The sequence below is a fragment of the Narcine bancroftii genome, chromosome 4 (assembly GCF_036971445.1).
Source record: "Narcine bancroftii isolate sNarBan1 chromosome 4, sNarBan1.hap1, whole genome shotgun sequence".
Taxonomy (NCBI): domain Eukaryota; kingdom Metazoa; phylum Chordata; class Chondrichthyes; order Torpediniformes; family Narcinidae; genus Narcine; species Narcine bancroftii.
Window position 1 is genome coordinate 300198869 of NC_091472.1, and position 17358 is coordinate 300216226.

General features: G+C 38.2%; 1 protein-coding gene across 4 annotated transcripts in view; it reads right to left on the reverse strand.

Moving 5' to 3' along the window:
* The window catches only part of ubr3 (ubiquitin protein ligase E3 component n-recognin 3), a 293785-nt gene that overhangs the window by 240143 nt on the left and 36284 nt on the right, over window positions 1-17358 (reverse strand). For all 4 annotated transcript variants that reach the window (XM_069935677.1, XM_069935678.1, XM_069935680.1 and 1 more), the window contains exons 4-6: window positions 14037-14180; window positions 11380-11420; window positions 7580-7646 (exon numbers count right to left, since the gene is read on the reverse strand). In XM_069935677.1, the coding sequence (XP_069791778.1) occupies window positions 7580-7646; window positions 11380-11420; window positions 14037-14180 (252 nt within the window). The remainder of the gene's footprint in view (window positions 1-7579; window positions 7647-11379; window positions 11421-14036; window positions 14181-17358) is intronic.

A 17358-nucleotide genomic window follows, 5' to 3' on the forward strand; every position in this document is an offset into this window, starting at 1 on the left:
TTGTAGTTTCTTTTCTTAAGCTTTGGACCAATCTGGTGACATATGTGATGTAGCCCAATTCAGCATTTTTATGAGGAATTGATGATAATTTTAGCATTTTTGAAGAACTTATTGGTCTTGAATCACTTCATGGAAAAACAAGAGGATCGGCCATATTTGACAAAGTAAAATCATGCCTAGAAAATCTACAACTAGATTCTAGTAAACTCATCGGTGTTGGTACTAACAGAACACCATCAATGATAGGTAAAGCTGATGAGATTACAATTTTGCTTGAAAACTATTTAGGTCATCCACTACTAAAATATCACTGTGTGGAAAGCATTTAAATTTGTAGCATGTTATGTTGCTGGTTGTGAAATGCATGAATAAAATTGGAGCAAGAAACAGATGAGAATTCAGAGAATATTGTGAAATGTTAGATTTGAAATATGGTGATCTCATCCTTCATTGTGAAGTGCGCTGGCTTTCAAGGGGATAGGGTCTGATTCGATTTTGGAAAATGAAAAATACTGTTCATAATTTTCTAGAAAAAAAAATGAGCTGCCTGAGGAAAGAGCCCTTTTATGTGGCTATTTGATTTAGCATTTTTAGTTGATGTTATCAGCCATCTCAATGATCTAAATTTGAAATTCCAAGGCAAGAACAAATGATTTCCTAGCTTAGCAAATGATAATGCATTCAAGATTAATGTAAAACTGTTCACCTCTCAGTTAGAAAATGAAGATTTGAGCCAGTTTCCGCACTTAAAGGAGCAGAATAAACGTGCTGAAGATAATGGCAATTTTGCAAAACATTTTGGGGGGGAAAAAAAATCAGGTTATTGCAAGTCATTTTCGTGATTTTGCTGAAGAAAAAGACTCCATAATTTTCATTTATAAACCCATTTTCACTTAGTGAACAAAAATTCATGAGGATGCCTAATAACGTACAAATGGAACTTATTGACTTGAAAACAAATTCATGATTGAACATGAAATTGATGAGCTTCCCTCAGTCCTAAATACTTCTGACATGATTAATTTCTGGCAATTATTACCCTGTGAACATTTTCCAGAACTAAGAATATTTTCCCAAAGTTACATTGGTCGTTTTGGAATGACATAGAGATGTGGACAAGCATTTCAGCCAGGAAATTGATGAAAAAAAAACGAGCACATGATTGACTGATTCAAAATTGAAGTACCCTCTGCTGCCCTCAGTAACTAATTTAACTCCTAAAATTAAAAGCTTGGCAAAATCAAAACAGACTCAAAAATCTCATTAAGGTAAGTAATGTTTATCCTGTTTTTATATTAAATCAGTATATCATGTAAAAATGCTTTTTTACGAGCCCAGAGGACTCCAAAACCCAGCAGCAATAGAAATTCACCAAGGCAAATGGTTATTTAAACAAAAGTTGCTTTTAATTTTATTTTTAACACAAAAACAGGATCAGACTTTAACATTATTAACAACTTAACCTAACTTAACCCCCTTCTATTTCTAAGCGTATGTGTATGTAATGTATAGATGTTCAGGAAAGTTCTTTGCTTTAATAGTCTAGTCATTCACTCTTCACTTCTCCAAGTTCACTGGTATCAGGCAATTGTTATACTGTGCATAAAATTTAACATTTATGAATTTTCACCAGGTTCTAGTGCTGAAAGGTAAATGGTTACTGCTCACAAAGGTTCTTGTTGGTTTCAGAGAGATATTTGTTGCTCATTTGACACACACAAACTGATTTCCTCCGATCAGCCAGTTCAGTGTCTTTCAGAAGAAACTTGTCCCATCATGGGTTTTCCAAATGATAACCTCTTCTTCCAGGTCACCGCTGAGTTCCTCTTGTTTCCCTTATTTCAGGAGAAACACTCTAGCCAGCCAATTCTTTTTGTAAAGACAACAAGGGTTTTTAACAGGCTGAACTCAGAACTCACAACCTGTCTTCAAAATGGGGTTTTCAACAAGCCTGTCAGCTTGCCATGTTGCAGCCTCAAAAGCCACTGTAGAATTCATTTCTCTCTCTAAGAGAAGAATCCTGTTTTCTTTCCTCTCTCTCCCGGCTTGTAAAACCAGAACCCTTCCCAAGGCTCCAAATCCAAACCTTGAAAGATCTTTATCAACACTTGAGCCTGGACTTTGTTCTATTTGTACCTGCTTCTAAAGTTCCTTCCAAAGTAGTTCCATTGTCTTTTGCAAAGCCACTGGTGCCTGAATGTCTGGCTTCAGCAAAGCTCTTGCATTTTAAATGAGATGTGAAGTATAAGTATCTTTTTGAGAAGTGACCTACATTAAACTCACACAATTTATCTCTTTTAAAGGCATATCTACATATAAAATATAACCTGTAACAGCTAAATATATCTATATTAACATTTTTACAAGAACTGAATGTGAGTATAAGAGTTGAATGGTTCATGTGAACTCGTGTGTGAAAAGAATGGTGCATGGAATCCACTCCTGCTCTAGCCACATACTGAAAGACCACCCAAAAAATGCTTTGACAGCTGATTGAGACAACACCATCAACATGTTCCAGTCATCAATACTGTCACAGAATCTGCATGCAACCTCAAGTTCAGTTAACTCCCGATTACACAACTAGAACCCAATGAAACAAAGTTCTCCAGACCTCGGTGCAAAACATGCAAGCACACAACCAGACATAACACACACAAGCAATACATATGCAGGACAAATGTACATAAATAAAAATAAATAAAGTTTAATAAATAGTAGCGTCTCAGATGGTTAGTGTGAGCAATTCCTTTAGTCGTTCATCATTTTCATTGTCCGTGGAAAGAAACTGTTTCTCAGCCTGATGGTGCTCGCTCTGATACTTTTTTATTTCTTTTCCTACAGGAGCAGCTGAAAGATGTGTGCAGAGTGGCTTGGGTCCACAATGATTCTGCATGCCTTCTTCAGACAATGGTCCCAGTAGATTACATTGACGGGGAGGAGGGAAACCCCAGTGATCCTCTCTACCACTCTTATGGTTCGGTGGATTGATTTACAATCTAATGCTCTACAGCAACCATACCACACTGTGATACAGCCAGCCAGGATGCTCTCAACAAATCTCCTGTGGAAGGTTGACATGATGGTCGCTGGCAGCCTTGCCCACCTCAGACTTCTAAGGAAGTGCAGTCACTGCTTTGCCTTCCTGACAAGTGAGGAAATCATGCATGTCCAGGGTAGATCACTTCTTAAGTGGACACCAAGGAACTTGATGCTCTCAATGCTCTCCACTACTGAAATCCATGATCATCTCCTTCGACTTGTCCACATTGGGACTCAAGTTACTATTCTTGCATCATTATTGCAAGATTTTCCACCCCTTTTCTGTAGTGCGACTCATCTTTGATGCTGATGAGGACAACTACCGTTGTGTCATCTGCAAACTTGATGACTCTGTTGAATTTGGATTTGGCATTGCAGGTGTGGGTCATTAGCATGAACAGGAGCAGGCTGAGCACACAGCCCAAGAGGTGCACCAGTACTCAATGTGACGATGCTCAACGTTCTGCTATTAATGTGGACAAGCTATGGTCTTTCCATTATTAAGTCCAGAATCCTGTTACAGAGAGGGGTATTGAGTCTCAGTGAAAACAGCTTCCCTATAGGCCTCTGGAGAATTATCGTATTAAATGCTGATCTGAAGTCAATGAATAGTAGCTTGGCGTATGAGGGGTCGCTCTACAGGTGGGCCAGGACTGAGTTGAGAGACAGGGCTTTTGCTTCATCAATGGAACATTTTCTTCTATAGGTAAATTGAGATTAGTCCAATGACTCTGGGAGGTGCGCTTTGATGTTTGATTCCATCACCAGACACTCAAAGCATTTCATAATGGTGGAGGTCAATGCCATGGGGCAGTACGCATTGAAGTCTATTACTGTAGCCCTCTTTGGTACTAGGATGATGGTGGCTGTCTTGAAACCTGCAGGGATGATGGACTGCTGCAGTGAGGTGTTGAAGATATCTGTAAAGATCTCCATCAGTTAGTCTGTGCAGTCTTTCAGTACCCATCCAGCTATATTGTCTAGTCCTGCTGCCTTATGTGGGTTCAGCTTGGATTAGGATTCTCATCACATTGGCTGCGGTGAACATGGAATTTTCTTCAGTGTCATCCTATTCTTCTCATCTAACCATGCACAGAAGATGTTCAGTCTCTCTTAAAGGGAGGACTTCAGTCGTTGTCTAACTCACAAGATTGTCTTATGATCTGAAATGGTCTTGATCCATTCCCACATGTGTCTCGTGTCACTAGTGTCATGGATCTTCTATGTGTATCCATGCTTTACTTTCTGGATTGCAAGGGAGAGTTCAGCCCTTGCTGACCCTAGCACCATCATGTCACCAGTCCTGAAGGCAGCTCTGAGAAGTGCCCAGATGTCTGCATCCAAGCATGGTTTTCATTTCATCCAGGTTGCAAAGCATTTGATCTTGGTGACAACCTCAATGCACTTGTCAGTGTGGTTAGCAGGATATAAATCTGAGTAGGCAAAGTGGAGATGAGGGGCAGCCATATACATACCAGGGACAGTGGTGTACACCCAATCCAGGTGATTTTGACAAACACTCAAAGTCTATTAAAAATTAATAATGCCATTAAGTTTAAAAAAAAACAAGAAAACATAGGCAGGTTAGTATTTATTACAGCATTTTCCATTATAGCATTGTGTTTATTAAGTTTTTCTTGTCCTACTTGACAAGTCCACCTTGAACAGATCAAGTTTAAAGTAATAGTAGCTACTCCCATTTGAGCCATTTTAACTCGTCCCCTTTTACAGATATTCAATTTGTTGTGGACATACCTTCTCAACTGAAAACTAACTTGCTTCTCTTTCTGACAGAGGGTCACTAATCTGAATCTTTATTTCTTTTTCCTGAGATAATGGTTGATTTATCGAGTTTACCAAATTATGTGTTTTTATTTCAGATTTCCAGCATTTGCAGGGCTTTTTTTTTAACTCAATAGATTAAATTGACTAATAGACTAACCCTAACCCTTCCTCATAGCAAGTCAAATGAAACAAATAGGCATAAAATAAATTTTTTTAAAGTTGTCCGAAAGTAAGTTAAACCCAAAGCTAATGACCTGAGCAATGATTTTGCATAAAACTGATCTTTCCCACATATATCATTTAACCCACAAAGTATTTTCAGAACCTACTGCTTTTCTCCCAGTTTTCTACAGCTTTAGTTATAACATTTTCCAGCATTGATAAAATTGAAAAACAATGTTAAAAAAAAAATTGGTGCTTAAGAGAAAGTAGAGATGGGGGGGGGGGGCGTGGCAAGATGGCGTAGGGAGCGGACGTGCATTCCCGGTCTCCCCCAGGCAGTTATATAAATACCCGTTTTAAGAATATTTCTTTTCTGTTAAAAGTCTTTGTTTTGTTTATCAATTGTTTTTAGTTTAAAATGGCAACAAAGATTAAGGAAAACAGAGTTCAAATACAGAACAAAACTACACTTTCCGACTTTGGAAGAAACTCGGCCTACTTGCCCAGACAGAACCACAGAGTCAAGGCTGGAATTTTCTTAAGAACAGAGCTCATTAATTGGACTGTCGGATAAGCTAGCCTTGGACACCCCTCTGAAAGATGGTGATGAATATTGATTTGAAATGTTTTATGAAGATAAATTGCAGTAATTGGCATTGGTTGCCCGTGAGTTTTAAAAATCCAGATAACATTAAAGTTTATTAGTGATTTTTTTTGGATGGAATATCGGAAGGATGAATTTATTATCTATAAATACAGAACAAAATTACATTCTTTGACTTTGGAAGAAATTTGACCTATTTGCCCAGACAGAGCCGGAGTTGGTGCTGGAATTTTCTCAAGAACAGAACTTATTAAAGTTGATTTCAGACTCCTTTTTGAAAGATGGCGACGAATGTTGATTTGAAATATTTGAAATATTTTCTGAAGATAAACATATATATGGAACTCCTTGACCTGCAATAAGGTTTATCAGTGATTTTTTTTTGGATGGAATATTGGAAGAGTGAATTTATTATCTGTGAGTATGCATACATTGCAAACAGATTTTAATAGTTTTGAAAAGGTTTTTTTTAAACTAAACAACAAGATCAGTTTAATATTGAGAAAATTGGAAAAAACGGAAACTTTATTATTAAATTTGGAAATTCAGTAGAAAGAAACTATGAACAAGATTGATGATTTATAAAATTAAAGTCGAAGGAGCAATGTCCAAGAAGAGTTAAAAATTTTGAATAAGTTTTTCTTGAAAATAAACAATAATTTCAACTTAACATTGAGAAGATTGACAAAGTGGAAAATTTGGTATTAAATTGGGAAACACAGAAGAAAGAACTTATGAATAACATTGATGCTTTAGAAGATCAAGACTGAAGGAATTATGTTCAAGAAAATTTTAAAAGATTTGAAAAAAACTTTTTTTGAAAGTAAGCTACAAATTCAACTTGAGACTGAGAAGAATGGAAGATTCGGTGTTGAACTGGGATGTTCAGAGGTGTTTTAATTCAGTGGATGAAATTCAGGAAGACTTGAAAAAAAAATTTTTTAAAAAAACTTTTATTGATTGTAAACAATGTTTAACTCAGTGTTGGGAGGGTGGAAAGGGTGCAAAATTTAATATCAAGTTTGGATTTTCAAAAAAAAGAGTTTATGAATAAGATTGGTTAAATTGATGGACCGGGGTTTTATGGATATAAGAAATTATGATTTTTCGGTTTATACGTGTATTTTGTCTGCCTGGGGGGGGGGGGGGGGGGGGGGAGGGGGTGGTACTTCTGCTCCCGAAAGTCATATGCCACTTGTGGTTTATACCACACCCATTTGGGTTTTTGGGAATTAACCACCACAAGGTGGTTTCCTAAGGGGTTAGGGGAGGTGGGGGGAGTGAAATTTTGAAAATTATTTAGTATCTATTATGTAATATTATACTAAGTCAATTTGAAATGAATGTATGGAGATACTATAAATAAATTTCGAGAAAAAAAAAGAGAAAGTAGAGATCTTGTTCTTTAAGCCAGTAATTTTTAACGGAGGTCCTATAGCTCCCTGGCAGTCACTTTTAAGTAAAAACCTTGTTTTTTTTTTCTTTCAACTCGTGTAACATAAATATTGTTTATGTTTTTTATGTAGTTGGTACAGGTGACTAACTTTTATCCAGGATTCCTAACATCGGCAATCTCCAAAAAATGGCACTTTTTTCAGTAGGTGCAATTGTTCATCAAATATGCTTCATTCATTGCCGCTAATAACGGGAATTTCTCATAAAATTCTCGCAATGCTGGCTGTATAAAAAGTTCCAGGCAGGAATTAGAAACTAATTCCTGTCTGGAATTTTTCTTGCCGAAGTTCTAGATATTTTTGCAGCCATCCTGCAGTCCAAACTGAACTGCAGGCTGACCACAATATGATAATAAATATGCCTCCTAGTCCCTGCTGTCTGTAATTACAATACATGAAAATATATCTTCTCACAAGAAATTAATGTTTTATGTGTTTTAAACATAGAAGCACGAGCAAAAAGGCAGCACCCTTGAATGACTTTCACAGAATCGCTATTTTTAACATTGGTAATAAGCGGTTTCAAAAATACCTTTGGTGCCATTGCAGAATTTGACTCTCTTCCGTTTGCCAATTCCTTGACTGCCATCCTGCTCCTCCTGAAAAATAAAGAATCATCTGTTAGCAAAAATGTTAACACTTGATCCTAAATTAAATAATTTTTCCTCAAGTTATTATACATTTCCTTATGAAAGCTAAAGTCAGGATGCAAAATAACAATACGACAGTCAACCAATATATCTGGCAAAGCTCATGAACTGCATAAATAAAGCAATGGTTTAATAAAATTAAAATTCTGTTTCTTAATGATCGTTTGAGATTGTATTTCATAGTTCCACCATTTATAAGGTCAAACTCAAATCTTACTGGCTGAAAATATGGAATTTTGATAGTTTTCTACAATGCTTTATCATGTAGCTGATTATCTATATTTCTGGACAGTGTTACGAGCCCAGAGGACCCCAAAACCCAGCAGCAATAGATATTCACCAAGACAAATGGTTATTTAAAAAAAGTTGCTTTTAATTATCTTTAAACATGAAAACAGAATCACACTTTAACTTATCACTATTAACTTAACTAACCTAACTTAACCCCCTTCTAATTCTAAGCGGATGTGTATGTAATGTGTGTGTAAGTTCAGAAAAGTTCTTTGGTTCACAGTCCAATCTCACTTCTCATTCCTCCAAGTTCACTGGTTGCAGGCATAGAATTTAATATTTATAAAGTTCACCAGGCTTTGGTGCTTGAAAGGTAAATGATTACCGCTCAAGAATGTTCTTGTCAGTTTTCAGAGTGATTTGTTGTACACTTATACCCTCAACTGATTCCTTTTTGAATCAGCCTCTTCAGTGTCTTGCCGAAGAAACTTGCCCCCTCAGGGTTTTCCAGATGATAACCTATTTCTTTCAGGTCACCACAGAGTTCCTTTTTGTTTATCTTATTTCAAGTGAAACATTAGACAGCCAGACCTCTCCTCTTGCATGAACCACAAGGGCTTTGACCAGTCTGAACTAACCACTCACAACCTGTCTTCCAAATGGGGTTTTCCACGAGCTTGCCAGCTTGTACTATTCCAGTCCCAGTTGCTACTGCTGACTGTAAAACTATAGAACTGATCTCGGTCTCTGACTCTCTCTAACAGAGAAAACCTGTTTTATTCTCTTTGCTTGCAAAACCACATGACCCTCCTAGAACAGCAAGTTCCCTCCAGAGAGAATGCAGCTCCGACAAGTTCTTTCATCTGTTGCCTTTTTGTAAACAACTATCCATTAGTGAAGTCTCTTTGGCACTCTCCAAAGCTTCTGCCAAGGTGATGGGGCCAATATGTCTAGCATTAGCAGAGCTCCGGTATTTTAAATAAGGCCTGTTTTGAAGTGTTTGTATGTGACCTACACTAAAAACCCTGCCCAAATTTATCTCCTAAAAACATATCCACATTCTGTCACAGTGGTTACCACTCAGGAAGATTCTTGTTAGTTTTCAGAGAGATTTGTTGTTCGCTGAATACAAACTGATTACTTCTAATCAGCCATGTCAGTATCTTGCCGAAGAAACTTGCCCATCAGGGCTCTCCAGGTGATAACCTTTTTCTTTCAGGTCACCACAGAGTTCATTTTTGTTTCTTATTTAAAGTGAAACATTAGGCAACCAGTCCTCTCCTCTTGTATGGACGACAAGGGCTTTGACCAGGCTGAACTAAGAACTCACAATCCATCTTCAAAATGAAGATGCTTGCCACTTGTTCCAGTCCCAGCTGCAGCTGTTGAACTGTAGAAGTGTGTTCTCTCGCACGCACGCACGCACGCACGCACGCACGCACGCACGCACGCACGCACGCACGCACGCACGCACGCACGCACGCACGCACGCACGCACGCACGCACGCACGCACGCACGCACGCACGCACGCACGCACGCACGCACGCACGCACGTTTGACTCTCACTGCTTGAAAAACCACATGACCCTCTTAGAACAGCTAACTGCACTCAGACTGTGGCTCCGAACCTAATCCTCCGAGTTCTTTCACCTGTGGCTTTCCAAAACAACAATCCATTTATGAAGTCCCTATAGGCATTCTTCAATGTTTTTTCAAAGACACTCGGAGCCGTAATGTCTGGCTTGAGCAGAGCTCCAGTATTTTAAATGAGATCTGTTTTGAAGTGTTTGCATGTGACCTACACTAAAAAACCTGCCACAATTTATCTCCTTTAAAACATATCTCTTCTTTGGCTTGGCTTCGCAGACGAAGATTTATGGAGGGGTAAAGTCCACGTCAGCTGCAGGCTCGTTTGTGGCTGACAAGTCTGATGCAGGACAGGCAGACAAGGTTGCAGCGGTTGCAAGGAAAAATTGGTTTGTTGGGGTTGGTTGCTGGGTTTTTCCTCCTTTGCCTTTTGACAGTGAGGTGGGCTATATACAATATAAAATACAACATAATCTGTCACAACAGAAGGACCAGGCTATTCTCTGTTATAAACTGTAACACATCTTAACCTGACATTTCATTTTTTAGAAATGTATTTATATGAAATGGCAAGCAAACAGCGTGTCCAGTCAGATGCATGCAAGTGATTCAATGACATTATTTGGATTGCAAGGTTCAGAAAACATACCTCTCCTAATCAATACTTCACTATTGATGCAAACATTCTATGTACAATTTGAAAATAGCCATTTGTAGCGAATGATGAAGTGAGCTGAACCAACAGAACTGTTTAATGGAACCTTCGCAAGAGTTTAAATACTTACAATTGGTGCGCTATCACCATCACCTAACTTCTGCAGTCACAAACCTAAAACACAGGGAACTCCTGATCCTGTGGATGCCCGCAACCACAAGTGCTGGTTTGGGACAATGGAGTGGTGTGGTTTGCCACACAACCTACTCTGCCCCAGAAGTGAAGTTCAGAGGTGACACCACAGTCTCATCTATACGGCTAGAATTGGTCGGCGGACATCCTCTGAACCAGGGGCGTGCCACCTGTAACAGCTGATCCAGGTCCACATGTGCCGGCCCAAGACAATCCACCAAAACCGTTCCTTGCCCGCCACCAATGTATACAACAAACATGGAGCCATCATTCCATACCACCTTGAAAGGTCCTTCACATGTGTGGATCCCTACATAGGGATACAAAAAGGAAGTCCTTGAGTTCAGGCAGAACGTATGAAGTCGTAGACCCATGACAGGTGGCCAGGATAGGCTCCAGTGCACCCACCTTCTCCCTTAAGCATATGAGTACCAAAGTGGGACTTTTCTGCTGCCCATGTGCTGCCGGAATGAAATTCCCTGGGACTGTTGTGGGGGGGGGGGTGGCTCTGTAAACTAATTCTGTGGAGGACCCATGATTATTACTGCATAATTAACCACAGATTTAAGTTTACTAATAATGGTTCATTATTTTCTTCAGCAACATGAATTAAATTTTACCCAATGGATTTCTTTATCTGTACTTATGTGAACCAGAAAACAAAGGAAGCCAAATCGAATAAAGTTTTTATAAATAGCTAACATAAAAAGCAATAGAATGTATGACAAATTATAATATCAACATTCATCAGAAAGTTTTGCTAAAAAAAGGCTACATTTTCATTAATCTAAATTATACTTCTATTCCCATAATGACTAAAAGCAATACAGACACAGCTCAAGTTAATTTCACAGAGGATTATTATAATAATTTTAAAGCAGAGGTTCCTGTAGCTTGACCTCGTAAATGGATCATAAAAACAGTAAATGACCATTGCCCCACATCAAATCCATTATATATATATATTTATATATATATAAAAACACACACACATACATACATACATTTAAACTCACCTCATCAGAAGATTCCCTCTGCCCTGCTCCTGCTGTAGCACCTTTAAAGTTAAAATTATAGTAAAAATTTGGATTTATTGTTCAATGAAAAATGAATAAATAATTAACATTGTTCAGCAATCTTGAAGACAAAATGTTTAACAAAACAAAAATGCATATTATGGAGACTCAAGATACTGCTGATTCTGTAGTCTGGTCCAAAAAAATAAACCGCTGGAGGAACTCAGAAGGGCAAACAGCAACTGCGCAGGCAAAAGAATAGTTAATGCAAAGATCCTGCATTAAAACTGAAAATGCAGAGGGGAGATCGCCAGTGTAAAGTGGTGAGGGACTGGCAAGCAATATGTGGAAGCAGATGAGAAGGGAGATGATGAAGACAGATGAGGTCAGATGAAGCCAGGTGACGGAGAAGAGTAGGAGACAGTTCCTGGTGGGTGATAGGTAAAGAAAGATAAGGATTACGAAAAAAAGGAACAGATAAAGTCAGGTGTGGTGAGAGAAGAACGCAGGTAGAGGCAGAGGCTGGAAGATGATACAAGGAAACAAGTGTCTGCAAGGAGTTTGTACATTTTCCCCAAGTCTATATGGGTTTCCTCTGGCGCTGAAATTTCCTCCCACCCTTCAAAACATAACAGGGTGGTGTAGGTTAATTAGGGCATTTGGGCAGCATGGGCTGGAAGGGCCTGTTCGTTATTGTATGTCTAAATTTTTTTTAAATCTCAGGGTTGTATGTGATATTACGTATGTACTCTGAATACATAAACAAATAAATACATCTGAACTTTGATTATGGTTCTTTGTTGATTATTGGATCTTGTCTGATTATTCACATTATTATGGATGCCACAAGAAAATCTCCATGATGACCAATATTCCACATCAATAATATATTTATTGTTGTTACTTAAATGGGTGCACCTGTAATGGAAGCACCGTCACTGGTGTGGACCCAAGAGACCAGTGAGTGGAGCCACAGAGCTGCTCTGAAGAGTTTAACCATCTGGTGGTAATACCAGTAGCTCCATACAGCCATTAAAAGGCTTCTTAGAGAAGCTGATGGTGCTTTTAAACCAAATCCTGCAACTATGGGTTTGTGTCCAAGAAAGCAAGGCTTGTGCTCAGCAACGGCCACAAGGGGTTGCAGACTCTGGGGAGCAGTGGACCGACACAGGGCACCAGAAACAGGGAGAATACACCCCACTGAGAAGGTGAAACAGGGAGATGGCCTTATGTGATGGTGACCACGGTGTTGGACCAACGAGAGTCTCTGTAGCTAAGGGATCCACATAGGCTATGGACAACTTGCAGTCGGGGGACATGCACGAGCTGCGGGTTGCTGGAGATTGGCTCATGGGAACCAGGTATCAGAGCCAAGATTCAAGAGGTTACTGAAGGCAAGAAGGGTTCCTGAAGAGTTCCAAAAGGGGCTTGGATGCTAAAAGCCTTCCTGATCATGTCAGAGGTTTGGATCTGGAGCTCCGGTTGCCGATAGATCAAACAGGAAGGAGTCCATGCGGCTGTGGAGACAACAGGAGCGTTGGAGCCGAATCCACAGACATTCAGTGACTCTGAAAGGACGCTGCTCTGCTTCTCTTTCTTTCGTTCTGTAAGGGGCACTGGATGTCACTAATGGTTACTTTTTGTCTGCTTTATGGCAGGCAGAATGCAATTTAGTGTAAGATTACGTGCTCTGTACTGTTACATGCCAATCCAGCCCATATTATCCAAGGTATGCAATCAAACAGAAACAACTATTTATTCATTTTTTTTTGTTATAATGAGCCTAATTTTTCAAGCAATGTATTAAGAAATACAATAATGTATGCTTAAAATGTTAATGTTTGCTTCAAGTCCTTTAGGGACTCAAAAGTTATCCTCCATTATTGCACTTTCTACAGTAAAACAACCAATCATACTAAAATATGGCAAGCTCATTCATTTCCAGCCACCAGAATAAATGTCATTTCATTTATCATTTTCCAAATACAATTTCCAGATGCTCATCCAAAAATAAATCTGAACACCATGTCCAGGACAAATAGAACAATTCAATTTACCGTACTTTTCTACAGCTGACTTATTCTTAATCATTTGAGATAACACAATTAAATCATCAAACAGGTTTATACATGACTGAGTACATTTTAGAGACAAGTGTAATTTTTTTCAAGTAAAACACAAGATCTGTACTGTTATATCCTAGGCAAATTGACTGTTGCCTTTTGCAAAATAAAGCAATAACTTCAAGATCACAGAATAGCATAATTCAGAAAATGCTTTACAATAATGGAGGCCAATATCTATAGGTCTTCACTGATTATATAAACACATTATTTAAAATGTGTTGTATTGCAAAATATCTGTGACTTCAATATTTACAGCTCAAAAGGAGACCAATCGAAAAAAATTGTTACAAACTTGATGATTTGGTCAGCAATATTAATATTATCTGGCTGCGATATCAGCCATACAATTCACCCTTAGTGGCTCAATCGCTTTTCAAGCCAAGTCTACACAGCAGCAAGGCTGCTTCATGCAATACAAGGATATAAACAGATTCCAGAAAATAAAAGAAATGGTTATACAGTACTTAACAAAATCCTAGCAAACAGTCATCAGTCTTGTGATGCAACATTAAAATATCACGCGTTACTTACCCAAAATAGTTACATTGCTTGCCCCTGCCATATGATCCAGTACCGATGACGCTGACCGTTCCTCAGATGAAACTAGTCCAGAGCCTTTTAATGCCGTGAGATACTTATCATAATTTTTCTTTGCATAAGTTTTTTCTCCAGTACCTTAAAAGTGAGGAAACAAACTTTTCAGACAACTAAACTTTTAAATAGCAAAAATATTTCTAGAAACCCACTCTGCAGGCTAACACCTGATATTGATAGTGGGCATCGTCAACGAACAAGATCCAATTAAAATGATTGCTTGGTAAAACTCTAATAGCTCATCATATGCTTATATGGAAATCCTAATAGTTCATTAGTCCTCAATATGAGCCAAGGATACAGAATGCAGACACAGTGCATGGCTGGATCCAGGATTCTGGAATGCATCTGGGATCAGAGTCCAGTCTATGGGCAGCTGGAGCACAGGTTATGGTCTGGAACTCTAGACATTTGTGACTGGGGCCTAGTATGCTTGTATATTTTCCCATCCCTTTTAAACTCAATGGCTTCACTAGAAAATTATACTAACATGTAATGTGCTGGAAAAAATGTGAAATAAAAGTGTGTTTGTGTTAACAGGAGTGAAATCAAGAGTCTGGAAAATCTGCTGGTCCAGTATCACCAAAATTCCAAAAGGTGCAAGATAATAAGTTTTACAGTAATAACTATAATGGAATGTTATTAAACAACAGGTCTTCATTCTGAAAAGCGATAAAATGTAAACAAAAACAAAATTTACAAGCTAACTAGTTAGGCTAACCTTCACAATCTTCAAACTATTGCCAAAATGCTTTAAATGCCTTTATCCTTTTGTTTCCATTCCTCACCTAGAAAACTTTTTTTTTTGAGCTGTCAACTGATTAAAATTTTTATCACAAGTATACTCTTTTACAATAACAATATCTCTGGGTGTTTCAATTTCAATTACAACAGAACTCCTGAGAGTAAAATGCTCAATTTATAATTTTTTAATGTCAAACATTAAGGTCATCATAAAGCAAATCTTAAGACCATCAATTAATGAAGATTAACGTGTACGATTAACACAAGCCCAACTTAATCTGCTATTCTTTTTAACATATTTAGAATTCTCCATAGCTTTGAAAAAAATAAAAGTGTAATAGCTGTACAAGCCATATATGCTTAACTTCACTGCCACTGAATCCCCTCCACTAGTACTGGTAGGTTCAAGCAAACTCTGGTGTTTTTATTTCATGTAAAGCTACCTATGAAACTATGGGTTTTTGCTCATTTAACTTTTATTGCTGCAACAAACTGCAAAAATTAACTGGTGTTCCAATTTACATAACTCGTTTTTCATATTCCTTCAAACTTGCCTCATTTCTTTCTAATACTCCAATCACCTGGTTTCTGTGAGTGTTTTTTACAGTTTGCTTGAAAAAAATTATAAATTAAGCCAAACTGAGCTATCTGACAGCTTCATTCATGCTCAGCCAAACAATAGTCCATTACAAACTGGAGATCAAATGCCAATGTATTTACCTTCCATTCCATCACTGAAAGTCTAAAAAGATTCAGTGTAGCTGAAAAAAATGAGTGATCTGACAATGGAAGACCATTAGTATTTTTTTTTCAGATTTAAAAGCAAAATAGTTATTTGTTAGGTACCAGACCTCAGTGATTAAAAAAAAATTAGCCCAGACAGTGTGGTATTTAAAATAATATTTTTAATTATTAATCAACAATGATATAACACTTCACCTAATTTATTTACACTTATCTAAACATAACTAAATGTATCTACACTTATCAAACTTAAACCCAAATATGCACAAATATATTGGTGTGTGTGGAATACCCTCAAGCCACTGCAGCTCAGGCCCCAATTCTCGGAAGGCAGTTCAAAGTTCCGCTTTGGAAATTCAGTGATGACACGTGGGCTTGAAATTGATGCGACACACAGGCTTTAGATGGTTGAGACACAAAGCCTTAGAATGGTGAGACACGCAGACCTTTAAGTGGATGTGACACGCAGGCTTAGGATGAATCAGACACGCAGGCCTTAGATGAAGTTAACAGTTCATGAAGTGGGCGAAAGAGACTGGGGGTGACAGAATGTTGATTAACTCACAAAACCCTTGTTGAAGTGCTTCAATTAAGTACTCTTTTTGGACAAGTGCCAACTGAAGTTCCCCTCTTCTTTGGCGTAGGGGACAAGAAGCAAGTGATGCTTTTTGTAGGTCAGTCGAAGAAGAGTGCTATATTTCTTCTGCAATTAGAACACTATTCATGAGTCAGTCGAAGTAGAGTGCAGTGTTTCTTCTGCAAGTAGAACCATTTTCGTGGCTCAGTCAAAGTGGTCTTCTCATTCCTCTGTAAGCAAAAGGAAGAAATCTGACATTCTGTCTATAACCACACAATGAGGCCAAGTGGGTTTCTCATTCCCACAAAGGTCGAAAAGTTGTTTACTCTTGTGTTGCCTTCTTAAAATGGCCTCCAGAGCAAATGATGCACTGTCTTTTCAACAAGCTGGTCACATGGTCTCTACTCCTGGCTTCTCCAGGGCTTCTGTGTTGATTCTGTAAAAGTATCCAGTAAAAAGGAACATGGTGTTCAAAGCTTGCTGCTAGCTTCAGTCACTTTAAATCCTGCAGGCAGTTTGATAAATCTGTTCTCTTAAAGGGACAATCCCACTCAATTAAAATTACATGAAAAATGGGAAAACGTCACAATATAAAAATGAAATTAGTTATTGAACCAAGTAAGATTTTCACCTAACTAGTCCATCATCTTTGAAATTGTCTCAAAAGCACTATCGTTCTTCCTGAAGTGTGGAACCCAGAATTCTTCAGAATGCACCAGTGAAACTTAAATCAGAAATTATATTAAGGTTATGATGAATCGTTTACACAAGTTATTCATGCCAGCATTTCCCATATGATCTTAACTCCTCAATCAACTTGTTGCACCACAATTGAAATACGTGCCCCAAAGTTTTGCTGTTCTTGAAGCAAAGTAGTTTTGGTTAAAACACTCACCATCCTCTGAACAATTACGTACCTGAGGTTGGTGCCCTCACCTTCATATCAGTTATTTCCTTTTTCTATTGTGCATTTTGAGAGAGTTTATTAAATACCATATGCACAATTTCAATTGAAATCAGGGCAATTATATTTGCCTTTGACAAATCTATGCAAGCAGTGCTTAATCAACTCTTAATTCAAGGTCAGTCATTCTCAACTGGTTTCTTACCCACAAAGTATTCAGTTACACAAACCATCTATCATAAAACCAAGAACCACCAGAGGGAAGGGTGTTGGTGAGCTGGAGGCCCTTC